This window comes from Coenobita brevimanus, chromosome 87, assembly GCF_032717465.1.
Source record: "Coenobita brevimanus isolate Jiangsu-jjx chromosome 87, ASM3271746v2, whole genome shotgun sequence".
Taxonomy (NCBI): Eukaryota; Metazoa; Arthropoda; class Malacostraca; order Decapoda; family Coenobitidae; genus Coenobita; species Coenobita brevimanus.
In genome coordinates this window covers 2,780,329-2,800,328 of record NC_137040.1, presented here as the reverse complement: position 1 = coordinate 2,800,328, position 20,000 = coordinate 2,780,329, and the positions used below count along the sequence as shown (strand labels likewise).

At 42.7% G+C, this 20,000-nt stretch overlaps 2 protein-coding genes across 3 annotated transcripts in view; one reads left to right on the top strand and one right to left on the bottom strand.

Moving 5' to 3' along the window:
• LOC145410923 (uncharacterized) overlaps positions 1-8,816 on the bottom strand; it is a 90,811-nt gene extending 81,995 nt beyond the window's left edge. For both annotated transcript variants that reach the window (XM_080280966.1, XM_080280967.1), the window contains exon 1: positions 8,740-8,816. The gene's annotated coding sequence lies outside the window, so the exon portion shown is untranslated. The remainder of the gene's footprint in view (positions 1-8,739) is intronic.
• LOC145410964 (vitelline membrane outer layer protein 1 homolog) overlaps positions 8,085-20,000 on the top strand; it is a 12,349-nt gene continuing 433 nt past the window's right edge. The window contains exons 1-4 of the mRNA XM_080281020.1: positions 8,085-8,115; positions 17,762-17,862; positions 18,302-18,434; positions 19,513-19,695. Of these exons, the coding sequence (XP_080137146.1) occupies positions 8,085-8,115; positions 17,762-17,862; positions 18,302-18,434; positions 19,513-19,695 (448 nt within the window). The remainder of the gene's footprint in view (positions 8,116-17,761; positions 17,863-18,301; positions 18,435-19,512; positions 19,696-20,000) is intronic.

The following is a 20,000-nucleotide window of genomic DNA, read 5'->3' as shown; positions in this document are numbered from 1 at the left end:
CCCTCGTTCTGTCCCTCACCCCGTCAAACTAGCAATACATCTCTTTCACCCCCATCCCCTCATCCTAACCCCTTCCCTCCCCATCCCTCCACCTTAACCCCTCCCTCCCTCCCTCCCTCCACCTAACCCCCACCCCTTCCACCCCATCGCGTGTTCCAACCCAAACCTCTTATAATGGGATCCAGTTACAGGTCGTGAGTATCAGCGTTTTGTCCTCTGCCATTTTGTCCTCTTTACCTGTACCTACTCCCAATACCTACGATTTCTTCTCCCTTCCTTTGTCTTCATTTTTACCTCTGCATCCTTTAGTATTCATTCTTTGTCTGCTTCTTTAGTCCACTTATTTATTTCTACATGATCCCACTATTTATTGTTTATCTCCTTATTTTCTTCACTTTTTTACCTTGACATGCTTTCATTACTTATATTTTGTCTTATTATTTATTTCAGTTATTTACCGCTACATCCTGCCAATATTTATGCTTTCGTCTACTTATTTATTTCACTTACTTACCTCTACATGCGTCAGAAATTTGTTTTGTCTTATTTCCTCCACTTAATTACCTCCCCATACTTCTAATATTACATTCTGTCCTCTGTTGTTTACCATTTTACCTACGTATTCTTTAAATACTTACAATTATCTTAAGTGAATTTCAGCAACAATACAGTCTTCGTCCCATAGAGTCATCGTGAGTACAATATTTACATCTGAACATTTTGTACCTGTGAGCGAATCTTTGTGTCTCAGTCTTTGTAGTAATTTCTCTATCTTGGTATCTTTTTGAACACTAATTTATTCAACTGCTGAATCTCTGTCTTTCTATGGGGTCCACGGCACTTTTCAGTGAGGGAGAGTGATAGCCAAGTTAACTCTTATCCCTCAAACTGGAGAGGTACGAATCGGGAAGGGGCTGCTGGCGAGCCATACTGTATATACATGTGAAAGCCGAGATGTGTAGCCTGCCAACTGTTTTAGTGTGCATACAACTGAACGAATTACTAAAATAGTTCCTACTACATTTCAGATTAATACGATACACAGTAATGACAATACACACAAGAAATTATTTTTGTTCCAATTTACGGTTTCTGACAATATAACGAAGATAATTAGATTCCCGATATTTTTCATTTGATTTCGACCCTTTTTACAAGCAATGGACAACAGTGCCCATAGAGAGGCAGTTTTTACTTCGCAATAGAAATTGGTCAGTTTTTACGGAATTTCTGTTCAGAGAAAAGTATTTGTAATGGAAAGAATTTAAAATGCAAAAAGCTGCACACCAGCCATTAAAAAGGTGATTTAAAGTGGAAAGCACGATACTTAGCCTCCGTAAAATTATCACCACAATAAATATACTTTTTGCCTCTGGATATACCGCGCGTAATGTTTATGATCATCCGGGAAGAAACTGGCACTCTAACTTAATATTTTACAGGTTTTATCCCCCTATGAGTCTATCATATCATCACCAGGTACAAGCAGCCTCATCCAGGGCGTTAAGAAAGACACTGACCAGAAGAAGACCTCACACTGTGGATAGGGAATTGATTACATAATTTTTTTCGTTGTCAATGTGCCTTTAACTGTAGACGTACCCTAGGATCCCTAATTCCCAGCAGCTTTCAAACGTGACCTGGCATTTGGGCATTCATACCAGCTATCTTTCTTTGTGATATGGTGTTATAGTATTACAGGGAGTATATTTATGACGTCTCGGTGGGAATATATGGAGGACAAATGAACTTACTGATACCGACTTCAAATTCATTAACCATTCCCTGTAATTTTGGGGATAGAACACACGACCATTCAATCCCCAGTTCGCTGCCTTATCCACTTCACCTCCACCTCCACCAGGGATAACAAAGGGTAGATTGTGGTGTAGTGTGCGTGTTTAGGATATAGAAGGGCAAAGAAAAGGGTTTATAGCGAGGTTCATTAGGCTTATACGAGGTGTTGGACGAGGCTAGGTGTGATAGAAGAAAGGAGGTGAGGCGTGGTAGTTTGGTTCTGTGTGTGTGTGTGTGTGTGTGTGTGTGTGTGTGTGTGTGTGTGTGTGTGTGTGTGTGTGTGTGTGTGTGTGTGTGTGTGTGTGTGTGTGTGTGTGTGTGTGTGTGTGTGAATTATTGCAGTGTGAGATGTAAAGTATGAGGTCTGAAAGTATGAGGTGTGGAAGAAGGCTGTATTTATACTGTCCCTCATTTTACAAACCCTCTTCAAAGCATAAATCTAAATTATTAAAGCAATACATTATCCTACATCCATCTCTTTACCTACTTGCCTGTCTACCTGTCTATCTATTTATCTGTCTTTCAGTCTATCTACCTATCTATCTATCTATCTGTCTATCTATCTATCTGTTTCTTTATATCTAACTGAATAATTGTGTGCCGTTTATACACATATACATATATATGTGCAAATACACTCCATTCGTGACCCTGTTCTTTTGTTTCATATTCGCCACTACCACCACTGTCACCATTACCACCACTACCATCACCACTACCACTACCACCACTGCCACCATTACCACCACTACCACTACCACCACTACCAGCAGCTCCACTCCAACAAGCACACCACTATGTCAATATACATTCATCACTGTTTGCCTACACATATCCATCTATCCACCCTGCTAAGTATACCCTCTCCCCTCTCCCCTCCCCTGCCCCCTCCTGCCTCCCCCCCACCTCCCCCCCCCGCCTGCCCCTGACCCGGTTATAGTGGGGAAGGTGGGTGAACTCCTGCCCCCCTCCCCCTCTCCACCCCCTCTTACTTCGGCCCCCCAACCCACCTATGTTTACAAGTTACCAGGCAACCCACCACACCCGTCTCTCTCTCTCTCTCTCTCTCTCTCTCTCTCTCTCTCTCTCTCTCTCTCACACACACACACACACACACACACACACACACACACACACACACACACACACACACAGCTCCCTCCTTATACACCGAACTCATTTTACCATACAACTTCCTTTATGTATGTTTCCTTTGTATTCCTCCCACTTCCTAAAACTATTAATTATTCCACATTTTTTTATATACAAAACACGACTGCCCCTCTACACTGTTCCAGCAGAGAAATTTGAAAGGAATATTTATACTTTGTTTCTCTCTGCTATTTTCTTTTCTATACCAACTTTAACTGTATCTAAATCCTTCAGTCTTGCGTCTTCAGTCTTTCTACAGTCAGATAATTTCATTTAGATCACGAGAGACCTCTGGTAGTGAAATCAATAAACCAGTACATTTATCGATATGTTTATAAGTGTATCGTAGTGACCGGTTTTTATATAAGTGTATCGTATGTCGGTTTTACTCCATTTTATTAAACCTAGAACTGAAATAGGGACCTGGGTTCGTAAAGTAATGGTTGCCATGTGTTATCCTTGTCAGTTACCACACAATCGGCTTTCCCACACCGCCTTTCATGAACAGAGAGACTTCAATGGCGATCTTCTTGTACTTCCTTCATACCATGCTAACCTTCTGTCGGAATTTCGGTGCACCCATTACGATTTATTCCTTTATTTTTGTTATCTATTTATGTATTTATTTATTTATTCGCTAAACTCAGCATACCTTCAACTTATTATTATTTGTAAGGCTTAGAGGTACCTGAGGAAATTTATATCGTAAAATGGTGACGGGATGATGGCCAGTCTCCAGCGACTTGAACGTTCTGGACGTCAGTAGCCTAGCCTCTGACCCCTACGCACAAAGGGGATATGAGACTGACTGTATTAGTAGTAGTAGTTGTTGTTGTTGTTGTTGTAATAATAGTCGTAGTTGTGGCAGTAGTAGTAGAAGTAACAATAGTAGTAAGCGTAGATCTGATTTCGTGTTTTCTTTAACTCTGCACACTTGCCAACTCCACACACATCTTATTCGCCCCAAAAGGAATACCATACAGCGTTCATGTGTATCCTGCCACTTCTTAGCAGGATGGAGTCAAAGGATTTTCATGTAAACATCCTCCCTACTCCTATAATCTCTCATCTCATCAACTTCCCCACTCCTATACTCTCCTCTGCATGTCTCTCTTAGCTGTAGTGTTGTATCTCTCTCTGGACTATCTCTCAGCATTCTCTTGGCTTAATGCTGCCTCTCTCCCTACTATCTCTGTCTCTACTATCTTAATCTCTCTGTCTTTACTGTCTTATCCTCTCTTCCTCTACTGTCTTAATCTCTGTCGCTACTGTCTTAACCTATCTCTCTGCTATCTTATCCTTGTCTCAAGAAGCAAATAATAACAGAGTAACAAACCCACAACAAAAGTATATACCTGACAAAACTTACAGTAAGTGTAAAAAAAATAATACTGCGACCCTAATTAGTACCGTGTTGGGTAACCAGGGTGTAATAATGTCGTGCAGGGTGACACACACACACACACACACACACACACACACACACACACACACACACACACACACACACACATCATTACACTTAGCCCTGTACTCCCACGGGCCAAGACTCCCCGTAACATATCTTCCTAAGCAACTTGTTTTGTACACATAAATGTTTTTACTCGATTTGTATGTTATTTATATCCACACCCACATAACCCGTAACAATAACATAAGGGAGGATGTAAATGAACACCTGTAAAATGGAAAATAAATCGCCGAGGAAGAGGTGTTACAGAATCCACTAAGCTCGTGAGAAAATAGTACCCAGTCACACCTCACGTCTCACCCACTCTCTCGCCCCTCCCTTCCCTGTGATTATTCTTACAAGCAATAATGTTAACGAAGGCATGGACATCCTATCACTCTTATGTCTTCTTTACGACCCTGCCTGACATACTGCTTATATTATACTCTACGTGCCTCACATACTTCCAATATCATATCATATCGTACGTGCCCCTGTTGCTTCTTTACGAGTGCTCCTTCATCTCTACGTGCCTTACATACTTCCTACCGTACGTGCTCCTGTGACTTCTTTACGCACACGGCAGACACTGCTTATACTCTAAGTGCCTAACATACTTCCAATATCATCGTACGTGCCCCTGTTGCTTCTTTACGAGGGCGCCTTCATCTCTACGTGCCTTACATACTTCCTACCGTACGTGCTCCTGTGACTTCTTTACGTCCACGGCTGATATACTGCTTATATCATACTCTACGTGCCCGACAAGCTTCCTCATTATCGTACGTGCCCTTGAGACTCCATTAAACCGCGCCTGAGATACTCCATATATTATACTCTACGTGCCTTAAATACCTCCCATATCACTTCGTACGTGCCCTCGCGACTTCTTTACGAGCACGCCTGACACACTGCCGATATGATCCTGTACGTGCCTTTCATGCTGTCTTTATAATACCGTACGTGCACTCTATCGTTTAAGCTCTCATTTTCCTGGCGCCAAGCTGGGTCACGTTCAAGGCCTTCCAGTGGGTCAAAGGTCAAGATGAAGAATTTAAATGTACTTCCCGAGAGAGCTTCGTAGTCGAAAATTTAGACTTAAACATTTCTTATTCCGTTCAAGACAAGGATATCTTTTTTTTGTGAGAGATTATTTAGGTGAGAAGAAACGTCCTTAACTGAAGGGGGTAGACACAACCTCCATGAACCACCTCTTCAGCCCGATGACGTCTTTTAACTTGGATTTGGATAAAGCATGGCAATTATATACGGCATATTTTTTAAAACGAGAAGATTCCTGAGATTGAAAGTTGGTGTGTGTGTGTGTGTGTGTGTGTGTGTGTGTGTGTGTGTGTGTGTGTGTGTGTGTGTGTGTGTGTGTGTGTGTGTGTGTGTGTGTGTGTGTGTGTGAGAGAGAGAGAGAGAGAGAGAGAGCAACACATCGAGTATTTCAGGAGAGGTCTATTTTAAGTGCAATCTACCTGCTAATTATGCAACAACAATACCAGTTACAACGATGACTCACCCACCGTAACAGTCTATGCTTTCAAACACCAAACCCTCCCGAACAAATATGACTACGTCTCTTGCAAGCAAAAGTTAGTATATCCCTTATAACTATTATTATTATTATTATTATTATTATTATTATTATTATTATCATTATCACTATTATTATTTTTTGCTCATTACCTCCGCTAGCAAAGTTGGAGGAGGTTATGTATTCACCCGTGTCTGTCTGTTTATGTTTTTACACAAGATATCTGAAAAAAGGTTATCTGATTTCAGTAAAATCTAGTGAATACGCGGGCAGCTGGCAAAGGAAGAATGTATTAGATATTATGGTGGATCCAAATCCCCAGGAATAAATCATAACTATTACTGGCATCTCAGGAGGTATGTGATGTAATATAATGTAACAGGGCAGACGAAAACCGTAGAGTTAACTATGTAAGACCGTACAAGTAATTGTCTGGTAGGAACAAGAAATTAGGCTGTGTGTGTGTGTGTGTGTGTGTGTGTGTGTGTGTGTGTGTGTGTGTGTGTGTGTGTGTGTGTGTGTGTGTGTGTGTGTGTGTGTGTGTGTGTGTGTGTGTGTGTGTGTAAAGCATCATCTAGTACTTTCCAGAGCCCCACATCTATGCTTGATCCTTCCTCTTTTAGCAATTGCTCTAGAGTGCGATTCAGTTATCAAACATGGCGCGGCTTGCACAGATCTCGTCCCTGCAATTGAAAACAGTTTGAACATGAGCTGTGCAACAAGAGGTCCCACTCCCCATGTTCTTGAGATAAAGCTGAGGTTGCAGTTTCAATGGACAAGCATCTTATCATAGCACAGCCCATTTAAAGTGCACATCTACTGGCTAATATAATTATCTTTCACTCGTTCCAACAAAATTTTCATGTCTACTTTCTGTACTGCATGATGCTCCTTCTTACTTTTTCCTGCCAGTCTCGCCTGGAGGGTGTGATGAGCGGAGGGGATGTTTCTCTAGTATCCTTGCATTATTATTATTATTATTATTATTATTATTATTATTATTATTACGGTATTATTATTATTATTATTATTATTATTATTATTATTATTATCATTATTATTATTACGGTATTATTATTATTACAGTATTATTATTATTATTACTGTTACTGAATGGAGGACACGTGTAATCTGGTGTATGGATTATTTTCTTGATCTGTTTTTTCCTTCCTCTATCCATCTTGTCAAAAAAAAAGAAAAAAAAGAAAAAGTAAAAAAGTCAGCTTCTGGGCATCAAACCTACATAAGACCGTCATTCCGAGCGGTGCGTTCTAACCACTAAACCCCAAGAACACCGTGCCACATCCCCAGGAGGCCTAAGCTCTGGATCTCCCTCTCGTGATATTTTTCTCCTCCGTTATGATAAACAATAAATGAAACACAAAAAAGGGCCACTGAAAATAAATAAGTTACTGGGAAAACACTGCTACCCTCATCACCCAAACAACTCAGGTCTCTCCCCGAACCTTCTCAGTTTTGACCTATTCGTAGTTATGGTCGATCTGTTTTCATATGACGGAACTGGCCTACTCCTTTAACGTGAATATTAAGTCGTGGTTACATGGGAATTAAAGAGCCTTAGTTGTTAGGTAGCACTGAGTCTCCTTGGTTACTAAAACAAATCAATCCTCCACTCCGACTACACTTCACCATCATCCAAGCCAAAAGGAGTTAGGGATCTTTGTCAGGTTGGAGTAAAACGTGCTATAGTCTGTTCACCCTAACCTGGCAAATTAGTGGATTCGTTCAATTATTTTTACCACCCCCTCCTCTCTTTGTGGCTCTGGAGAATTAGTAACGCCTCTTCCTTGGCGAATTATTCTGTACATTATATCTCAATATCCTCTTGTATGTCACTTGTAACCTACACCGAATTTCTGATGATATAAATAAAATACAAGAGAATGCTAGTGAAAAAAAAAAAATCGCTAATGTAAAGATGCAACGAAGCCTCCTATCCCACTTAAAAGAGGTCCCTTAATCCACCTCAAGTTTCAATCATTCGTTTAGTAGTTCACAGCAGATGTTAGAAAGTGGAATTAACTTTTTTTTTATTTCACCCAAACTACACTGTATTATCACATCCTGACAATTCCTGTTTTTAAGTTTAATTCCTAACTTCCGCAACGTCTCCTATATTAGAAAATGCTAGATATTGTGCCATTAGCAACTGCCGGTAAGTGAGGCGCAGGGGAGGGACGCTTTCACGGGGTGGCACCGATATAACTGAGTGGCTCTGTTGCCCGGTTAGGTAAACGTCCCTCAGTTCCCTCCCTATCCCCCGAACGGAGAATGGTGGACTGTAAGAAGAGGGGAATTTTAACCTACATTCACATTTCAGATGAACCTGGGGCTACTACTACTACTACTACTACTTATCATAAATACTTTGCCTATATCGACTAGGAATCGACATATGCAAATTGTTCGCATAAACGTACGGTAATTAGTAACGCAAAAGATGTTTTCAAGGATACTCTAATTTTCATGTATTCTTTGGCCTTACGCAATTTTTTATGAGCTATTTATTCTTTTAGCTTCTGAATGTTGATGTACGGTGAGTAATGTAGCATCCACAAGCTTTTCTCTTTGTTGACAAGTTGGTGTGGTCCATTCTATCTGGTCATTCTAAGCATAGTTTTAATGTTTCTGTTTTCTTGTTTCTGGGCCGACCCGTTACACATACAAGACTGGGAATATGATGTAATTACTGATAATGCAATAACACTGCCTCTACCTCTACCGCAATTTTCGTTGACATTTAAGAATCACAAGCCGACACAAACTTTCCCAAACTTACCTATTAATTTACTCGTTCATCCCAGCAAAGTCCGTCCACCCTCCCATCAACGGCCAAGGGAAAATGCCGGGGATGATGCGAAGTTGTGGGGAATACTGATCAATGCGTCCCAGTGCCCCGTCCTCTCACCACAACACCTGGCCAACTGACTGACACACGCATCACACCGGTACCAAAGCGACCACTGTGCCAAAACAAAACATTCGGGAGCATTTTTAACTATTTAGTACACTTTTCATCTCTGTACGCACATAAGAATACGTAAAATCTATCCCGTCAGGTCAATACTGCTACTGGTCCTGCTTTGTAATCCATGAAATTGCCGCATAATTATGTTTGGACAGGACAAATTTGGGTGATTCGTACGGCAGGCAGCAGGTAGCCATGAAGCCGCGTCCCGTTGTTGCCATGACAGCGACGCAGCCGGCCCAACATGTCGTAACGCGGGGGTGAATTAGTTATGTGGTCTGAAGCAGTATGTGGGAGGGGGATAAGGGTGGAGAAGGGGAGGTGAGGGGAAGAGGAGAGACAAAGAGGGGAGGCAGAGGGGAGTGGGTGCTCATGGGGAGGGGCCGTGAGTCAGGTGCACGGGAGGTGTTGCTCAAATGTTTCGCAAGTTTTGAAAAATGCTAATTTAAAGTGGAGGGAAATGCACAATGGAATGGCCACGCACACAGTATCCATGCATCTAGTCAACTATGGCAAATCAGATTGTTCTTGCTGTAATCCTGCACTCTGAAATCCCTCTTTTAAATCCCGTCCCCACCACAACACATCACATACAGCCTACAATATTAAAAATCCATCTGTTCTGGAAACTGTCATCTATACTCATCAATATTTCTTCCACTTACGAGGCTATGTAGTAATTATTTACCTGCCTCTCTGTCTATCTAGCCTCCACCACGCAAGCTACTTCTCTGGACCCAGCTTCTAACTTCGCCTGAATAAAATACATAGGTACGTGTTGTTCCAGTAAAGGGTGAAGTAAGTCCAGTTCAGTCATTCCTTTACACATCGGACTGCCTACCTAATACACCAATACATCAGCCTGGATCATTACTGGTTAGCTTAGCATAATTTTCGTGCGTGCTGGGAGTGAGTCCTTGCCTGTGGAGTGCACCCTGTGAGGAGGTCAAAGGGCATGTGGAAAGTCGGTGGAAAGGTTGACAAAAAGTGTGTGTGTGTGTGTGTGTGTGTGTGTGTGTGTGTGTGTGTGTGTGTGTGTGTGTGTGTGTGTGTGTGTGTGTGTGTGTGTGTGTGTGTGTGTGAATACCATCAACTTATATTTTGACGCAGTGCCTTATTTCCCAAAACAGTGAGCTATTCAACATTTTATATGGTTTAAGAAATAGAACAATCAGCCGAAATGCCCTATGTTTTAATTTTATATAAGTGTAAGGCAGAAATTAATAAAAAATGCAAATTAAAAAAAAAAACTTGTATCATTCCCTCTTAACACTGAGTGCTCCCCCATGGTATTCTTCCTTGTGTTTATTGAGTTACATAGCACAGACGCTGGCGATATGTGGCTTCTAATTTTAACTTGGTTCAACATTTTCTTACTGTGATTGAAATGTACTTAAGAAGAGACATACCCCTCGTGTTACCTCTTCTCCCCTCCTCACCTCTCTTCTCTCATCCTTATATACCTTTCTATCCCTCCGTTTATTCTCAATCTCTACCTACCTACCTATCCTCTCATCCCTGTAACTATTCTCATCTGTCATTCCATCCTTCCGTATCCTATCCATCACTACCTACCTCCACTCCATCTCGCCCTTTTATACCAGTCTAACCCTTAATCTATCCATCTGTCTATCCTCCCATCAGCTATCCGTCCCCACATACATCTGTCCCTTGGCACCAGGTGTGTTTGTATTGGTGTGATTGACATTTAGGTCATAGGAGGCCCCCCCTGACATTTAAACAAGGAGATGAGTGGGTGAGAATGAGTGGGAGGCAGGAAGGGTGTGGGAGTGGGGGTGGATGAAGTGAGCGTGTAGGTGGGAGGGAGGGATAGAGACAGAGGGAGGGAGTGTGATGGAGGGAGGAAGAGAAACAGAGGAAGGGAAAATGAGTTGGTGTGGGAGGCAGGGCATTAAAGAGAGAGAGAGAGAGAGAGAGAGAGGCAGGAAGGGGGAGTGTGGGAGGATGTGGAAGTGGATTAGGGTGAGTGTGTGGGAGGGAGGGAGGGGGAGGAAGGGAGAGTGAGTTGATGTGGGAGGCAAGGAATTAAAAAGAGTGAGGGACGGAAATTTAACCCACATGTGCAAGTTATGTTTACTGAACAAATGGAAAAGAGAGTGAAAATGAAAGGCTGGGAAGAGTGAGTGAAACATAGAGAAAAGACAGGGAGGGAGAGTGTGAGAGGAAGAAACAAAGACAGGGCATGTGTGTGTGTGTGTGTGTGTGTGTGTGTGTGTGTGTGTGTGTGTGTGTGTAAGACGTGCGTACACATGAACAATATTGATCCAACTCTATATATCTCCAAGAATTATCTCACCACAACACACTGAAGCAGAGGAACCAAGCACATTTTTTGTCTACCCCCGTTGCAAGAATTTAGGTACGGGTGCAATCAATAATCCTTTTGCACTTCCGGAACCCCAAGTTAAGGAAGCAATGTACAACCACCTCCGTACCTTAAAACACTCTCGTTCTTGATTGATTTAACTACTTACAAGAGATTTAATACATGAGGATAAAATCGTTCAGATATAGCCAGAATTAAACAGAAGAAAAGAAGTCAATATAGTGAAGAGGTAGTAATGTTTTTCCTTCTATTATTTTCTACCAGACGATTTCTTTCAGCTTGAGAAGCTTGTGGTAGTGGAGGGGTTGATGGAGTGACGCTTGAAATGGTCTGCTTAACTGACTGGTGACTGGAATAACTACTTCTATCTCTGTCTACTACCAGGCGTCTTACAGCAAGGGGTGGCCACAAACAAATCGCCCCCGTGTCGTCCTTTCCCCTGCCGTTTCACTGCCCTCCCCCCAGCTCACACTCCCCTCCCTCATATACCTCTCCACACTCCATCCTTCCATCTCATCCTCGGCCTTTGTTTGTCCTAAATAATTATCACAGTTAGATTTGTGGTCGTAATAATTTTTGAGGAGGAAGACTAAAAGTAATGGTGGGTATATGTAGGTATGTGGGTGTATCTGTGTGATTATAAATGCAGTACGTGTGTGTGTGTGTGTGTGTGTGTGTGTGTGTGTGTGTGTGTGTGTGTGTGTGTGTGTGTGTGTGTGTGTGTGTGTGTGTGCTACAATAGGTAATCGACCAGGTTAGGGCAGACACACCTCACGGGTCGATGAAGGCAGAGGTGAATAGGGAGAGGGGAGAAGGGAGAGGGGAGAGGAGAGGAGAGGAGAGGAAGGGGAGAGAGAGAAGGCAGGAAGATTAAAGGAAGATGGGAAAGGGAAGGAAGAGGATAGGAAGAAAGGGGAAGGAAGGGGAAAGGGGGGAATGGGAAAGGGGGGAAGGGGAGGTGGAGGGGAACGGAGGCGAAAGAGGTGGGAAGTGGAGGAGAGAAGGGGAAGCATGAGAAGATAGAAGATGAAAGGAAAGGAAAAAGGAAAGGAGGAAGAAGGAGAGTAACAAGAGAGGGAGAAAAGCATGGGAGAAGGGTTGGAGGGAGGAAGGGAAGATGGAAGATGAAGAAAAATATGATAAAAGAGGAAAAGGAAGAAAGGGAAGAGAAGGAAAAGAGGAAAGAAGGAGAAGGGAAAGGAGAAAGAGAAGGAACGGGGTAGGAATAGGGGAGAGATACAGTGAGAAGGCAAGAGAGAGAGAGAGAGAGAGAGAGTAGAGGGAATGGAAAGGGAGGTAAATAGGGAGAGGGAGGAAAAGACGAGATACGAACAGGGGGATAGGAGACAGAAGGAAGGAAAGGGAGAGAGGGAGAGAGAACGGAGAAGGGAAGGGGAAAGGAAAAAGGGAAGGAAAAGGAAGAGACGAAGAAAGGGGAAGGCAAGAAAGAAAGGTGGAGAAGAAAGGGGGTGGGGAGGGTAAGAAGGAGAGGGGGAGGGGAGGGAGGGAGGGAGGAAAGGAAGGGAGAGGGAGAAAACAAGAAAGAGAGCGGCGTGGGGAGGAAGGAGAAAGACAATGGATATGCAGCAGGAGAAAGAGATGAGCAAGTTGAGATGAGGGAAAACACCGGCTGTAAGAAGGAAAAAGAAATGTGCGTGGAGAAGAAAGGAAAGAAAAAGAAACCGAAAGAGAGGAGGGAAAAAGGGAAAAAAAGCAAGAGACAAAATGAAATGAAAAAGAAGGGAATGTGGCGAGAGAGAGAGAGAGAGAGAGAGAGAGAGAGAGAGAGAGATAACCTAGAATACGCATAAAGAGTTGGTGAGGGGAGGAGGGACAAGGAAAGAGGGGGAGGGGAGGAATGAGGGAAAATGAAGGAGGAGCGAAATTAGAGAGGAGGAGGAGGAGGAGGAGGAGGAGAGAGAGACAGACAGACAGACAGAGAGACAGACAGACAGACAGACAGACAGACAGAAGATTTGTATTCAGCTGAGGTTAAGACACAGGAGCCTGAGCATCAATACCAGCCCAGTCAACCCTCTTCTGATCTAGACCAACTCTTGCAGCAGAAGCCAGACGGTTTTATTCACCTGAGAGTGATTAATGATGGACTAAGAGTGCTAGTATACCTGCTCTTAACTCTTCAGTGTTCCAGAATCTCCCAAACTCTCTTCCTACTGACGCCAGGCAATACAGCTCAGCTAAGAGTGGGTCAAAGGAGAATGAGAGCATAATGGAAGGTAAAAATGTAGCCGGCAGCTTGAGATTAGAGATTAGGCAAGTGTGAATACAGGTGTGTTGGTGTGTGGGGGGGAGATCAGCACACCTCACTGATTACTTATATGCAATATATATATATATATATATATATATATATATATATATATATATATATATATATATATATATATATATATATATATATATATATATATATATATATATATGTATATATATATATATATATATATATATATATATATGTGTGTGTGTGTGTGTGTGTGTGTGTGTGTGTGGGCGCGTATACATGCATACTTGTGGGTGTGGGTGTGTATGCACAGTATGTATATATATACATATTTAGAGGGAGAGAGAGAGAGAGAGAGTACAGCACAAACTACCACAGTTCATGCCGGACTCACAACACACACACACACACACACACTCCAAATACGTTCGTTCACCCACACGTCTATCTCTCTCTCTCTCTCTCTCTCTCTCTCTCTCTCTCTCTCTCTCTCTCTCTCTCTCTGCCACAGGAGGAGGGAGCAAGCGTTGTGGCCCAGCTGTCGAGGTAGTTAGTGTGTTAGCAGAATGTGGAGGGGTTGGGGGTCGGGTGGTGGTGGCGTGCTAGGAAGTGGGTTAGTGGGAGGAATACACCCCCTCAGGCTCCCATAACCACCTCTAGGCTGAATAAAATCGTCTGACGGTCGCTGGAATACACTGCTAGAGTTGTTCCGCCCGTGAGAGGGTTAGTGGTGACAGAACGGACGCTCTCAAGATCCCTTGTCACACTCTTAGCCAATAAACTGAACGGATTATACTGAACAGTGTATACCGAACGCATTATATTGAACGGTATATGCTGAACAATGTATACTGAATGCATTATACCGAAAGCTGTATACTGAACAATGGGACACTCAATTAGTAACACATTCATGCCAGAAAAGTTATGGTTTCCCCCACAGAAGCAGAGGCCATACCCAGCGTAATATTGTGTGTGTGAAAAGAAAAGGAAAAGAGACACGAAATATACGAGCATAGTACGCCTGTGAAATGGGGCTCTAAATCAACTGCACATTTTAGCGATGAAATTCTCACTACGCCACCCACATAAAAAATAATCGTGTATTATTTGTGTATGTTTTTTGTGTGTTTTAGAAAATGGAAAGAAAACGAGCGATAAGTTTGTGAAATGGGGAACTCCAATAAATCACACATACAGTCTTTCGTTATCTTAGTTCCACTTCACAGGCAAACACCATGGTGCAATAATATTTGTGTGCATGTGTGTGTTTGTTTGTGTTCCACCTTTAAAGACTGGAAAGAAAAACGAAGAACGCATGTGGAAGCAGGAGATATAAGCAGTGATAAATAACTAGCACAGATGTTGGGGCGGATGGGTGTGTCGCTGCTGCTGCTTCTGCATCTGCTGCTGTTGCTCTCAGAACTGTCTACTACGCACACAAAGGTAATATGTTTTCTCCCTGCTGTTGCTGTCAGAACTGTCTATCCCTACACACACAAAGGCAATAGTTACAATACATTTCCCAGAGGAGAAGTTTTTTGCTTAGTTTTCTCTGTTCCTTCTCGGTGTTCGTTCTAATTCATCTTTCCCAAGGTCACTGCCATAGACCCACGCTTTCATTTCTGCTTTTATTTCTGGACCAACCGGCCTGTTTAAAACTATGTGTACCTGGGCTTGGTATCTCGAGGTGTCTCAAAATACATCTGTCTGATTCACGATTTAGGGTTTTAAATTTATCATACTGTATAGCTCATAAAGTTTTAAAAAGAGCATGCTGGACCACCAAAAGAGGGATATGGAACCACCAGAAGTCAAAACAACCATCTCTTTAATATACGAGTCTATTCTGTTTCAAATGTGGTTACTGTATGGGAAGAGTTGGATTCGATCGTGTCCTCTAACTCTTTATTCTGTGACTCCTTCCAGATGAGTTACACCTAAGGAGCAAACTATGGGATATCTCATGCATTTGCTGACGAACGTTGCCTCTTTAAGTTATTTCCCTTTCCTCCTACATCATCATCTGCAGATTCTAACAGAGATTTCTGACATATTGTGCTTTTCTTCCTCTTTTGTCTAGGCCACCTGAAAAACTTTTAAGAGACCTCGTTTTCAAAATGATCCATGCTAATAACGATACATATATTATATCTGAGCAGTCTTATCAACAGAGACGTTTATTGTAACATTTATAATAAAAATTATTTAAGATATATCGTTACTTATGAATACACTCGGACAACCAGTCAGTTGTCAGCTTTCAAAAAATTAAAGCTCTTCTCTTTTCAGATGACTTTAAATAGGTTATAACGCTTCCATTTCAGTGGTGCCTTAATTTCTCTATTTATGCTACCGCGAGACTATTTTTATTTAACTCAGGATTTCTCACAGTGAAGGGATAGAGACGAACCAGCCTTAATGGTGTAAATCCTCTATTACAACACCATCAGTCACTAGTGTGTACTGTAGTTGAGTCCATGTGCGCACTCCTGCCATACCATTAACTTCCTCTTCACTAGGCTAACTTTTTTTTTTTTTTTTTTTTTTTAGATTTCTTCCACCACCAGACTGTGTTATTCAGCTTAGGAGGGTCTTCTTATTGTATACCCACTTTGGCCTAAAATTGCCATCCCTCCTTCCTGAATCCTGAGCTGTAACAGGACACTAACATTAAAAAACAATGTCAGTCACGAAGAAATGCTACAGACACCATGTAGAGCCACAGTATTGTCTTTTTCTGCCACTGGGTTACGTGAAATAATCTGCATAGGGATGAAGATTTGGGCCAAGTAAAAATGAAAGAACTACATCACTAACTTGTTTCACCTAGGAAGGAACTCTGGCAATGAAGGGATATATGAAGGTTGCATCCATCCCCTCCACTTCGTAATCTCCCTCGTAATTTGAGTTTAACAGTAACAGTACCAAGAACTGAACAGTACCATGGATAAAAGTTACAACACGATATCGTAGTGACAGGGCTAAAAAAAAATAATCTAATCAAGTATTTATAAACTCCCCACTAACGATATTTTTAAAGTTCAATTTGCACCCTCCCCATAAATATGAAAATGTTGTTGTTGTTTCTAGTTTAGCCACATTAATCAGTTTTCTTTGCCTTTCTTTCTTTGCCACTTTCAAGTCTCCAAGCAACATCGTGAAGAAAGAAGGAGCAGAGAGAGGGGTAACAAAGGAAGACAGAGAATGGAAAGCAGTGAGGGAGACAGAAGGGAAAGGAAAAGGAGATGTGGAAGAAAACAAGATGAAGACAGTAGATGAAGGAAGAGAAGAAAACAAGAGGAAGGCAGTAGATGGAGGAAGAGAAGAAAACAAGATGAAGACAGAAGATGAAGGAAGAGAAGAAAACAAGATGAAGGCAGCAGATGGAGGAAGAGAAGAAAACAAGAGGAAGGCAGTAGATGGAGGAAGAGAAGAAAACAAGAGGAAGGCAGTGGACGCAGGGAGAGAAGAAGCAAAAACAGAGATGATAAAAGAAACAAAAGAAGACAGGGTCAGGAGGGCAGATAGTGAAACAGAACTGGAAGAAGAGGGAGTGGTGAGAGGAAAGAATATGACGAAAATGGACGCAAGGATTGATGAAGAAAGAACAAAGATGATACAAGAAGACAAAGAAAGGAAAACAGGGAGTGAGATGGAACGGGAAGAAAATGGAGTGGTGAGAGAAGACAAGTTGAAGACAGTGGATGCAGGGAAAGAAGAAACTAGAATTACCACAACTGCCACCTCAACTACCACAACTACCACAATTACCACCCCTGCTAATACAGCTCTCAGTTCTTCAGTCACACCCACCACAACACCTCTCATCATAACTACCACTACCCCTCCCCCCGCCACTGCTACTACCGCATCTAGCGCAACAGCTACCACAACTACCAACATTACTACAACAATCCCCACTACCACAACTACCAACATCAGAACAGTGCGAGCCACCAGCCTGAACCGATGCCCAAGGAAACGTAGCAGCTTGTGTTCCAGAAGGATAGGTGAGTAAACAGATTCCTACACCCTAGCTAGTATGATCACTGGACTCTTGCTACACCCCCTACACCCTAGCTAGTATGATCATTGAACATTCTTGCTACACTCCATACACCCTAGCCAGTATGATCATTAGACCCTCTTGCTACACTTCCTGCATCCTAGCTAGTAAGAAAATGAGGTAGAAATTCAATGGTTTTCAGAATTTCACCTAAGCACGTCATTCCTCCCAGAAGGGGCCATCCTCGTGCCTGGAAACGGACTAGACTTCGGGGAGTGGGGTCCCTACGAGCGGTGTCCCCCAGGCAGCTACGCACACGCCTTTCAGATCAAGGTGGAGTAAGGCAACTAAGATACATGCTGAGAGTGACGAACCGAGAAAAACGCAGGCCTGACTGACTGGTACAAGCAGAGATGACACTGACGATAATTACACACACACACACACACACACACACACACACACACACACACACACACACACACATACATACATACAGAGAGAGAGAGAGAGAGGAAGCAGGGTAATGACGATGATGATAATGATGATGATAATAATATTTATCATACATAACGTATCATAAACTATACTTTCTGGATTCTAGGCAGTGCATTAATGACGGGGAAACTGAATGATGATAATAAGAAGAGTGATGAGATATTCTTGAATTATAAGATGATAATCAAGATAATGACGGCGATGAAATAACAGTTAAAGATACAAAACAGACTTACTTCTTTCCTAAGTCCCTTGTGTCTGCTTCCCGTACCAGGTGGAATCCCCGCAGACCATCTTCCTGGACGACACCGGCCTCAACGGCATTCGGCTCTTCTGCAAATCCAAGGCCACCGGAGCCGAAACTGGCGTCATTACATCCAGCGTGCAGTGTTGGGGCACGTGGCGAGGTGAGATGCTCTGCAGGAAACAAAAACAATGTATAAAAACGCCATCACAAAATAAATAACTCGGCGTCGTACTGAAAGAACTGTATTTAAATTAAGGGAAGATATCTCACAGCGAAGAGGTCGGACGCACTCTCCATTAGCCCCTTCACTACGAGAGTCTCCCCTGAGATAAATAAAATCTATATAAGCAGCAGGAATTAAAAAAAAAAAAAAAAGATGCCATCATTCTCAAAATAAACTAAAATGATCTCCCATAAAACCCATCGACGTCATACACAAACCCCCGCCAATACTATTTCCCTTGTCGTCCTGGATTAAATAACCGTAGAATGTTTCAGTATAGACGGTGCGTTATTTGGCTCTTGAAAATGTAAGGGTCAGCATAAGGGGACATACTGACGTGAGAGTGTGCAAATTCGGATTCACGTTAAGACAGTTTTCGCTACCTGATATTAAACATGACAACACACACACACACACACACACACACACACACACACACACACACACACACACACCGTTTCAGATGTGCAGTAGTGTGGCCTAGAGCAATACCTTGGTGATCTGCCACTGCGGGCTGAGGACTACCAGGGGATGCCTCGTGGACTGACCTCACCTCATCTCATCTCACCTAACCTAACATAATGCACTCTAACCTAATCTGAACTAAACTGCCCTAATCTAACGTAACATAGTCAAAACTAATTGAACTTAGCCTAACCTAGCCAAACCAAACCTAACCTAGCCTAACCTAACCTAACCTAGCCTAATCTAACTCTCCAGAAGTGCAGTGATGTGTACGTAGACGGTTCCTGGTTTGTGTGGCACTGCATTTTGAGGATTTAACAAAGTCTGCTTCATCTGGCCTCACCTCACCTAACTTAACCTAACCTAACCAAGCCTAACCTAACCTAACCTAACCAGGCCTAATCTAACCCAACCAAACCTAACATAACCTAACACAATGCAACTTAATCTTACCACACCAAAGTTTAATCAACCTAACCCAGCCAAACCACACCTCATCTAACCTCACCACACCCAACCCAACCTACCCTAACTCACTCCAACCCTTCAGACGTGCAGTGGTGCGGGCCGGGACAGTTCCTGGTTGGCGTGGCGCTGAGGGTGGAGGAGTATCAGGGGCTCCTGGATGACACGGCAGCCACGGACGTAATGATGGCGTGTCAGGACGGTACGGTGCTGGAGGGGGGCGGCGTCTGCTGGGGCGAGTTTAGCGTCATGCACGTCTGTCCTCCGAGTTAGTACCAAGAGCTGTGTAGTGGGGTGTATTTTCCACTTCCTCTTCCACTTCCCCAGGTGTTTCTTGTGTATTGTAGGGACGACCCATCAAGGGCTGTGTAGTGGGGTGTATTTTCCACTTCCTCTTCCACTTCCTCTCAGGTGTATGTTTTATCGTGTGTTGTGGGGTGTTTTTTTCGTCTCTTCTTCCACTTCCCAAGGTGTATGGTTTTTTCTTGTGTTGTGAAAGTATAATTTGTATCATTTTTTCATTCCCTATTCTCACTGCCACATCCACGCCCACATCAGCAGACTGAGCACTCC